Genomic DNA, 11,248 nt, shown 5'->3' on the forward strand with positions numbered 1-11,248 from the left:
AGTTAAATTGTGAGGTGCTTGGGCCTTTGCCGATTATGTTGGAATTGTGGCGTCAGAGACGAGAAAGCATATGCTAAAAATTCTTGCGTGCCATTATTAGATAAAAAGATATTTCGATAACATCACTTCAGATGGCTTCATTCAGCACACTTAAAATATTTCAAAAACTATCCTTTCCCTTTTATAATCAATCTACAACTGTAAAATGTAATATGAGATCCAGTTCGTCTGGTCTTTGCATCTGCGCAGTCATTCCACATGATAAAGTCTGATATTATAATTATGTTACGGTTGTTGATTGATTGTCAAAGGACAAAAAATAGTTTTCAGACTATTTTGAAAGTATGCTAAAGCTAAAGCCGTGTTCGAGTTTTTATCGCATCATAATTTTGTTTTAATTTTACAGTGGAGAAGGTTCTCATCAGTCGGGTTGTAGTGAAGACAGAACACCGGGTGCGATGGCACGAGCAATCACGGTTCACGCCGACACGAAACGAGTTATGTATTTCGCATAATTCTGTTCTTCGAATCGAAATGGCGTACGGGTTCAGTCTTGCTTATTTCTGTAAAAAAAATGACTGTACATAATTGCGGTTCTGTGACTGGTAAAACCGACGAGGGAGCTTCATCGGATAGCTGAGAACAGTCGCAGCGCAACTATAGTGCATCGCGTCACAAACTCCTGGACTATTTAAGCTAGAGCGATGATTGAATGATTAATCTCTGTACTTTCTTCTTTGCTTTTTCTGTCTCTTTTCTGTCTTTTTTATCGAGTCTACACGATAGCTTTTTATTTTGTATGCGTGACATATTGTATGTTGTATTTACATCTGTACAGAAGGAGAGCGAGTGATTTTTTTGATTGATTTTATGAACTTTGTAGAGTAAGTTTATGAGGGTGCTTTTAATTAATGCGCGCGCAGGTTTAAAATCAGATTAAGCCATTTTTCACTGGTAAACAAAGCCATCTGCAAAAGTAGATTGAAAGTAAACTAAACAAGTTTTCTTCTTTATGGAAATTAAGGTAGAATTAGGTGGTGAAGATGATTGTGTGTGAAAAACCAATAACAGATTGAGTTTAAGTCAAATATGAATTTCTGTTGCACTATCGAGATATATAATAGCACTTTTCGACTTAAATTACTTCACAAGGAAATTAGTGCGGCATATTACGCTTATTTTTTTAGGGAACGCGTTTTCCCTAGCATTTGTGTGCAAATTAAAGAGACGAAGAACAAAAGAACCAAAATCATGATTGTATAAATCGCTATGCGAGACTGTTATCCAGTTGTATGTGTGTATAGTTTTTATTTCGCGAGGAGTTTGGAACTCCCTTCTGTAAATTATGTAAATTCTAGATCTCTAATCATGCTGAAAAAATTGGCATAATAAAAGGTAATTAGTCGGTTGATAACGATGATAATACCTTTAGGATTGTGAGTTACATTATGTCATATCTGCAGAGTCATAATGCCGCTATCTTTTATACGAGATGCACTTTTAAAGTATAAATCACTCGTAAAATCATTTTATAAAAATAATCCTGATGTATTCTCAAAAAACCGATAAAACAACACCAATCTGTGTGTATACTTCGGCTAAGTAGCTTAGTGGATAAGAAAGAACATAATATTCGTACATAAAGACAATTATGTAGCAAAACTAGCCGAGAAAGATGTTATATAGAGGACTCGCGCTATTTATGTGACTTTCGTCATAATTTTTAACGGCTTTAAGTGTCTATTTGAAAAAAAATAATATCGAGAGCCACTCTCGATACTTAATATGTCAATATAACTATGATGTATTCGAGAGTTACTCTCTCAAACGGACATTTTAAGCTTTAGGATTGAAATTTAGCATAATTTAATCGAATACGGTCATTTTAACGCTCTACTAATTGTTAGAATGTATATTTTATTCGTTTCATTTAATTTTTCATTAAGTCGCGTTATCGTCTGCACGTTGCACACAGCTCATAATCTATGCTTACAATTATTAATTACACTACTGAACGAGAAGAGACAGCTAGGATATAATTCTAAGAATGTATACAACTTTATCTGTGTTAAATCTGCGTATCATCTGAGAGTATTTAGGAATGAAAGTAAACGGATATCCGTGTCTGGTGTCCGAGATAAGCCGGGGCGTTATCTACTCAGATAAAAAAATAATGGCTATGAATAAGCCGAATTTATATGGCATTAAATATGGGCCGATAACAAGGCTTCTTCACAGAGCGTGCAAGAAACTTCGGAAATAAAAAAAAATAAATCGCGATATCGATGTAGTATGAAATTATGCAACGTAAAGAAGAATTAGTAATTACGATTAGCTATTGCTTTAAAAAGAGTGGATTGTAAAAACCAAGATTAGCTGTAAGAGTATTATACGAATAAGACATTTTATCAATTTTAAGAGAATAATTATCTGTTTGCTTGATAATGCCAAACTTTAGGGATTTCATATTTTTACTCTAATGGTCACGATTCTTGTGCAAATCTATTTCAATAATCTTTTGGAACAATAATTACTAATAATTAAAATATAATAAGAGCAAGCCTTGGAAATAACATGTATAATCCAATTTATGAAGTAAGATCATATATTAATAGTTTGAAAATTCTATTAATATATGAACAGACATCGTAATATATGATATAATTATGTATCAATAATTCATCGCGTTAAATTATTGTGTATTACTGTTAGAATCATTAATATATATCTCAAGATTTTTTTTCTTTTTTTTTTTTTTTGTACAATTATACGAGTACTAGCATAGAATAATCGAATTGCCGTACTATGATTCTGACAGTTTGTAAATCAGTATTAATAATAACAATGCTTTTATTGAGAGAGAATTTTCTTGAAAAATTATTTTGTTTTGTTAAACCACCGATTGATACATGCAAAAGAAAGAGCGGAAATGCTATCTTCGACTGTATTAATGATTCTAATGTTAGATTTATAAAGGATATAATGTTACTATTATATCGGAAAGTATGGAAAGAGGACCTTGATCTATTAGTAATATTTATTCTAGTTGTTAAAGCATGTGGAACTTAAAAGTTAAATCTGTATTCTCGGCCCGTACTAGACGCAGCCACAGTTGTAACGAATATCTAGAATTCGTGATTTTTAGGTGAAGCGTTATTTCTTTTCGGGCACATCTGCGCTAATAACTACATAATACAGCTTTTATTATATCTAAAACCTGTTTTGAAACAACATAGGCGTAAACGTAGTTTCAATAATGTAGTCAGAGGATGAGGCGGATAAAAATATTGGAAAAAATATTAAATGAGGAGAAATTGAGATGGAGATGGATAAAAATATTGGTGAAATATTAAATAAGAAGAAAAAACATAAAACAAAAAAAGGAAAAGATTATTTATTCGCGTTGTTGAAGATGCACACAGGTACCAAATGTGAATGAGCGACAACAAAATCATAGGGATCGTCACTTTATCAATCGTAAGTGAGTACGACTGATAAAGCGACGAAGGAATGAATGTTATTAGATTCTAAGGTAAATTATAGACAATGCAAATTAGATTTTAAGGCAAATAAGAATTAATTAAGCTGCTATAATAATGTAATCGAGTTCCCAGTGCATACCAAAACGAGATTGGACATAGTGATGAATCGCAAACTTTATTCATTTAACTTTTTTTTACATACAAATCGAAGTATATTAATGGTATACGAACTCTTACATTCAGCTGTCAAATTTCTCTCCAAGATTTAAAAGGCATATCCTCATTTAAATAATTTATATGGTTCACAATGCAACTTCGTGTTCGCAAGGGAAATGAAAGGAAATCTGTGAGTCGCATATCATAAAGTATCCTTATGAATGCGGACGTGTCGGATGATGTTATACAATCGACTGCATGATGTACCTTGTGTTTTCATCTTTTCGTGTTCCTTCGAAAGCAAGAAATTCGGCTCAATATTTTTTCTTGCGCCTGGAATGAAAACAGGACTAGAAAAAATTGAGACTACGAAAAACGAGACTAGTTCTTCTCATTTGTAAATACACATGTCAATAATTTATTTGTAAATGATCTCTTTCGGCGATAAAAATGACATTACATTTCTATAAACGTGATTTGAGATAAGAATGTATTGCGCTATGTGCAAAATGTTTCAAGTATTTCACATTTTTTCTTAGCTGTAAATTGCTTGACGACTAAGGTCGATATTTCTTAATGAGAATGTGTAATTAGAAACTATTAACTATTGCAGCTTTATAATTCAATGTTTTTATTACTGTGAAATTTTTTGTCAAACTTTAAGAGTTCATTTTAACAATGTTTCTATTTCATACTCTGTTGCAGCTTGATTTGCTAAAAAATTAATTTTTGATATTGAAAAATATTGTAAAATTAAGCCTTTGTGAAAGTCTTTGCCGGGGACAAATCAACTACAGATTTATTAGAAAAATTGCAACTGATGACTAATATATGTACATTCAAATTCAAAGTGTATAAAATTAGAATATGTAAAAAAATCGAGTGAAACTGAGAAGTTGAAGTAAAGAAGTAAAATTTAGAAAGGAGTTAATTATAATTTCATAGTATGCAACTATGAGATGTAAAGTTTAATGTAAGGTAAATAATTTATATTTGTATATCTACAAAATATATATATATATATATATATATATATATATATATATACACATATTACACGCGCACACACATACACACACAAGATTATAGCAAAATTACTGTATCTCTATATGTTATTAACTTCTCTTATTAAACTAGTAAGTTTTATCTTAATGAAAAGTCAAGGGTATATCTACTGTTCCAAGATTCGCATTCAACAGTCTCCTAAGCTTATGTTATAAAAAAAAGTTAACTTGCACGAGTAATAAGTAATAATTAAATCACTATTGCGTAATATTAATTTTGTAATATTTTCAAACTGTTGTACAAAATGTAATATTTTGCGAAGCTATTCCGTCTCACGTATGCATGGCATTTTTAAATTTGTAAGATAAATTATATATATAAAAAGAATATTATTTTCGGTTTTCAAATTTTTGTTTTGTTAACATAGGAGACATGCGTATGAAAAGTAGAAATACTGAAATCTTCAAGCTTTCTCGCTAAATGTTGACTTTTTTCTGAGACGTTAGCGACTTTATTATATACTGTAAACTCGCTTATTACTACTTAAGGCGTGTGCGAAAAATATATAAGTTTCAAAGTATCAGCTTTAAGAGTGCCAGCGTCCAATGGATGAAACGATCGATAATAGCGTGACAACGGGGGACAACATTAGCGTTAGATATAGTTTTGTCTTTAATTTCTAAGTGTACATGCGCTGTTACTACGAGTACGCTATGATAGTTACTCGGAAGAGGAAGCCCGTCTCTGAAATATGAATAAGTACGGCGAGTCTGGAAAAAGATAATAAGACAAACGCGACGCAGGAGAACGACTGGGATTAGTAATTTAACATAAAAGTAACGCTTTATGTAGATTAAGTCGTTTTGTTGACGATAGGAAAGGGGGATGATTTTAACGCCGAATTTCCAAGTGTCTAATTCTGGCAACTATGCATTTTTCTTCTCTGTTTCTGTCCTATAACATGTACTACAATGTTTAATTAGCGTTAAGAAAAGAAAACCATTCGATGATTATATCTAATTTTGTGGATCGATTTTCTCTAATGAAATAGCTAATAATATCACGTTTTTGAGAGACTTGTACGACAAAAACAGAGATAAATGATAGATATCTCACATTGCTTTGTCATACAGGACAACAATGGGGGCATTAACGATATTCTTTTCGTTAAAATTACATTCGATGAATGTTTGACATTTCTATTATAATCATATCAATTATGTGTTAATCCACGACTTGTCATTGTCGATTCGAAATTCTGCTCTAGATGTAATAACGATGGCAGCTGGAGATGGCTCTATTGAGATACGATTTTTTTTATAGTTGAATAAAATACACATAACGAAGTTATCGAAACTGCCGAGTATATCATTTGTCATTAAAAAGATTTAACATTTTTTACATTTAAATGCAATAATAAATTATGTATAAATACAAAAGTATCTATATATTATTATTGCATTTGTGACATTACAGTTTGTACTTAATTCTTTATATATAATATTGATTAAATTATATATTTCGCGTGGAATATGTATTATTAATATTAAAATCAAAGTATTCGAAGAATTTTTTATTACGTAAAATTTGAGAATTTCCTCGATGTAATTGTGCTGTGAAATTGTTTAGCTCCTCAAATGAATTATCTTTTACACTCAGGATTTGAATTTTTACAGTCGTGTATCAGAAGTTGCAGTAAATTTATATGTGTATAAACTGTGTATACATATAAATTTTGAAGCAAATTAATGTAATGTTTACGAGAATAATATGAATTAAAGAATTCCAGAGTAAGGAATAAAAAAAAATTAACATAAATGTAATTAGCAATGGATATCGACAAATACGTGAAAGACTGAACGTAATCTGTCGTGGATTAACATTTTATTTAAAGTCTGATGTTCGAATTGAATCGCTTATATTTCATAGCTCTCTTTTTTACCAGCTAAAAGCAAAAGAAACCAAGAAATAATGCCAGTTATATTTACTTGTGACAAAAGTAATTTATTGTTCATCGAATAATTTCTGTAAACATTAGTCAAAGATAACAGAGATTGAAAGCTAAAAAGAAAGATGGAAAAATGTCTTCAAAGGTTCAATGCAACAGCGATTTGACATTTATTAAAAACTTTAAAAAAATTGTATAAGTTTTCAAATTTAAAATATTAAAAAAATTTTATCTACACATTTTTTTTAATCTACAAAAATTATGCAAAATATAATTCTTTCAATTTTAAGATATTTCTTAAAGAAAATATATGCTTATATATTATATGCTGATTTCTATAGTTGCGGATTTTAAATTCTTAAAAAAACTGCTGTGCATTGAACACTTTAATCTCAATAAAGTCTTACTAATGTTTATAGCTATGATTTACAATTCTGCGAACACGATAATATCGATGCATTCGAAAAACCTCGAGATCCCACCGTTCGCGAAAGACAACTTATTATATAAATTTTCTGTATCTACAAGTGCCTGGCGCTTCGTCCGCGCGTATTTGACGTTTGCAAAACAATAAGGTTGAACGTATGAGTAATGACTTTCGAAATTCTAAAAGGAAGGACCGGAGCGAGAGGAAAGAGAAAAAAGTAAGGCGATTGTGAGTTTTGAAAGGCGCGGTCGATAATAATTAATTGATTAAGGGATCGTAAGTTTAAGTGGATAGGTACTTGTTAAGGGAAGGAAATGCTGCGAAATGGCGAAAGTCGGCGAGTTGCCCAACTTGGCCGCGCGCTGAAAGTATAAACTTAAATTATGTCTGTTGTCTTAATCACGCCTGGTCAAAATGAGTAAATATTAGATGTAAGATATACATACATATATATATATATATATAGTGTACGAAATATATATATTTATGAATGTCGGACAAATAAGTCTTAAATAATTAATAACCCAATAATGTGTATGTATGTCGTACACGATCACACGGTATCCTTGATTCATTAATTTCGAGCACACGCCTGCACAATAATGCATGTTTATCATCGTACGTTAAATATCGATAGTCCTTGTAAGAAGAAGTATTTATTGTGAAAATCGGCAAGACGGAGAAAAATCGTAACAGGCAGCGCGTTGCAAACAATTTATGAACGCTCTATATATCATGTTAAATAAATTATGAAATATTTGTTATTGAGCAATGCGAACGAAAAAAAGGACAATAGTCAGAAGTAGCTATTATTCGTTTGCAAATGATGTTAATCGTCTCGGACAATAATTTTGTTCTGAAAACATGTCGGCGACCTGTTGCGACTTCTTTCGAACGACATCTTCAGAGATCTCGCTCCTAATTCTAGAAATTCAATAATCGAACTTTCATACACGTATAAATAAAAGAAAATTGTATAAATATAAATAATAAATATAAATAAAATTTTATATAAATCAAACATATTTTTAACAAAAAAGTAATAATAATTATTTTATCTTGAGATTGTCGAGTTGTACAAATTAGGAGCACGGAATTAAGTAACTCGCTCTCATTCGTTTACATTGCTTGATATCTGACTTTGCAAAAAAAGTCAGCCGGCAGAACAAAAAAAAATACCATTGCAACCATAAAGATGTAATTCGTATAAAAACGAAATCACATCTTTTTATAAATTATAATGTAAACCTCCGGTGTGTTATATGTGTCTCTCTGAATCTTCGATCATCGATCGAGTAATCGTCGTATGCAGATGTCGTGAAATTCATTTATTTAATAGCTAAAAATTGAGATCGATTTTTTTCGGTAATTTTTCCAAATTGCATGTTTAACAAATTTTTGAACTGACAGCTGACCGATCATATCTCGATGATTTGACAAATCAAGCAGCATTTTTGAGTTTGAGTTTCGAATCACATATTTATCAGAGTTTAATTTTATATTGCTACTGTATTTCTATGTGCGATTAAAATTATTATTATTATCATATTGTTGCAAGTGGAATGTGTGGTATTTTAATTGTAGCTATATATAATAATAATTTATATAATATATACATTAATTATTATTGTTATTATTAGACTATATGGTTAACTTAATGGCATGTTGTTTTAAAAATTTATATTTTACATCAAACACATCATCTGTTTAAATACATCTCTTCTCGAGATGCTTAGAATTTTTATGCCATCGAAAATGATTGTTGGATTAAGACTCTTCTTATTAGTTAATCAAATTTTCTTGTGCTAAATTGTGGCTTCTGAATTTTTGTAAAATATTCCGATTATATATTCTGCTGTTGTTATGTTTGTAATCATTATATTTATTACGCTCGCTAATTACGTTTGCATTACAAGTCGATCGACGATTGCTTTCATCTGGAAACGCGAAAGAAGAAAAAGTCGATTACATCCGTGATCTCAAAATGCACTTCTAAGAATAAACATTTGTCACCAGTGCTAATGGAGTTACAATAATGCGTGAGCATAGTTTTTAGTCTGTCACGATGTAGTTGAAATTCTCTCCGTTATTGTATAATTAAAATTAAAGTACGTACGTATATCGTCCCTATATCATTCTACGAAATTAAGAAATTAATGAGAATTATGCATAAAAAATTTGTGTAAAAATGAGACGTATCGCGTTTCATGTATATAATATAATGTTAATTGAAATATACAGAAAAATCAAGAGCAGAATTTTAAAATCTCGTGCAGATTTTTAAAGAAAGTTACATTAAGTCAATATTTTGCGTAATATTATAATGATGTAATATTGGCGGACGCACGATTCGTTTCTCTATAAATCAAGTGGCTCTTAAACTGTCAATATTTTCGTCGATGCACACATCTTTTGATATGTATCATTAATCACACATTTATCGTTAACTATCTGTCGTACAGCTTCATTGAGCTCACATCTGTTTTCTTCTGTAAAAGCATACAATATTTAAAAACATTTAAATCTAAGAAATATACTTAGTCTTGTAATATCTTTTTGTTATATTTGATGTATATAAAAAGCTACTGTTTTATTTTAGTGGATGTCAATTATAACAATTTGCAGAAACAGATGTGAATTTAATAAACTTATTGGAATACTCTTGACCAACAGATTAAGGATTATATATTAGTTAGCTAGTAATGGAATATCGACAATAAATGTTGATAGTTTACAGAGCTCTAATAAGATAATAAAAGAACGACTTTTTTTGTTCGCTAATGTTTAATAGATGAATGTGGAAAATCTGAAAGCGCGAAATAGTTTTCTCGGACAGAATATTTCAAACATTAACGTTTCGTCATGTTGTCAAAAGTACATACTTATTACTGTAAAGAAAAATAATTACATGAGAGAATCCCTGTAATTATACACGTACATATGTTTTCAATATCTTGAACACCAGGTTCGGTCAGGATGTTATGTAACTTCGGTTAACTATAAATTCCTTCTCTTTCTCTTTGTTTGTGTATTTTATAGCCGATAGTATAATCTAAAAGAGGCCAGCAGATGGTTAACCAGAGTTAATTAACTCGAACAGTTGACTCTTTCGAGTGACTATTTTGTGCGGGAAAACAATTCGTGCGTTAACGCGAATAAAAAAAGAAGGAATTATATAAGATAACGTACGCCTAATATATTAAAAAATAATGCGACGACAAATTATAAATTAAATATAGAAAATGTTTTGTAAATTCAAGAAATGTGTTAGATGCGGTATTAATTTTTTATCTCTGATTTATCACATTCCATGCGATTGGAATATGTCATATAGGTAATTGAACACACAAATCCAGTTTTAATGTAATCAAAAAAGCACTGAGAGTTGGGAAATTCGATTCACTGGTACAGACAGAAAAGAGAATGTAAAATATATCGTAATCTTGTACGGCAATGTGTGTACGGCAAGATTGCTCAAAGATACATTAATTGTATTATAAAGAACATACACACGATATTAGCGTATAATATCGCGACGTTATAGTTGTAGCGATTACAATTTTTTTCATTATAAGAGCAACACACAATCATTGTGTATATAAATTATTTACGTATACATACACAAACATACACACACATTTACACATATTAAATAATATCCACGATTGACATTGTCTCTTGAACATTGTGTGTATCTAAATAATGCAAACTACTTCATGTCAAGCATCAATTTTACAGTCGAATCTTCGTATTATGCATTCTCCTTTTAATGATTTTCCTCTCTTACATTGTTTTATATTTTATTATTATTATTTAACATTTGTCACATAATCATATATACGCATATAGAATGAAAATTGTTTCAATTGATCTCAAGCGGGAAATGTAAAGTAATAAAAGAGCAACGGAAAGCAGTGTAAGAGGGAAAATTGATTAAAAATAGAGAGTGCAGAATATGGAAATTAATATATAATTCAACGTACGGGTTATATTCTTACTTTTAGTCTTTCGATTAATTATGTATAGATTTTTTAGACCATGAAACTTAGTCATGTAAGATTTATTATGGGTGGTATAGATTTAATGAAATCTAAATATATATATATATATATAAATATTTCAAAATCTATAACTGATTTTACGTCAGATCCTATCTTCCTTCTTTTAGATCATAAAACATAAAAATATACAAATTAAAATATTTTCTCTTTATAAAATTATTAAATAAAC

General features: G+C 30.2%; 1 protein-coding gene across 6 annotated transcripts in view; it reads left to right on the top strand.

The window, feature by feature from the left end:
* AGO1 (protein argonaute-1) overlaps positions 1-11,135 on the top strand; it is a 29,059-nt gene extending 17,924 nt beyond the window's left edge. For all 6 annotated transcript variants that reach the window (XM_029315268.2, XM_085487054.1, XM_085487057.1 and 3 more), the window contains one exon: positions 407-11,135. In XM_029315268.2, coding sequence (XP_029171101.1) covers positions 407-515 — 109 coding nt within the window. In that variant the 3' untranslated portion in view covers positions 516-11,135. The remainder of the gene's footprint in view (positions 1-406) is intronic.
* The last annotated feature ends 113 nt before the right edge of the window (positions 11,136-11,248 follow it).

Source organism: Nylanderia fulva, unplaced genomic scaffold (assembly GCF_048542155.1).
Source record: "Nylanderia fulva isolate GAGA-0341 unplaced genomic scaffold, ASM4854215v1 Scaffold5, whole genome shotgun sequence".
In the NCBI taxonomy this organism is placed as follows: domain Eukaryota; kingdom Metazoa; phylum Arthropoda; class Insecta; order Hymenoptera; family Formicidae; genus Nylanderia; species Nylanderia fulva.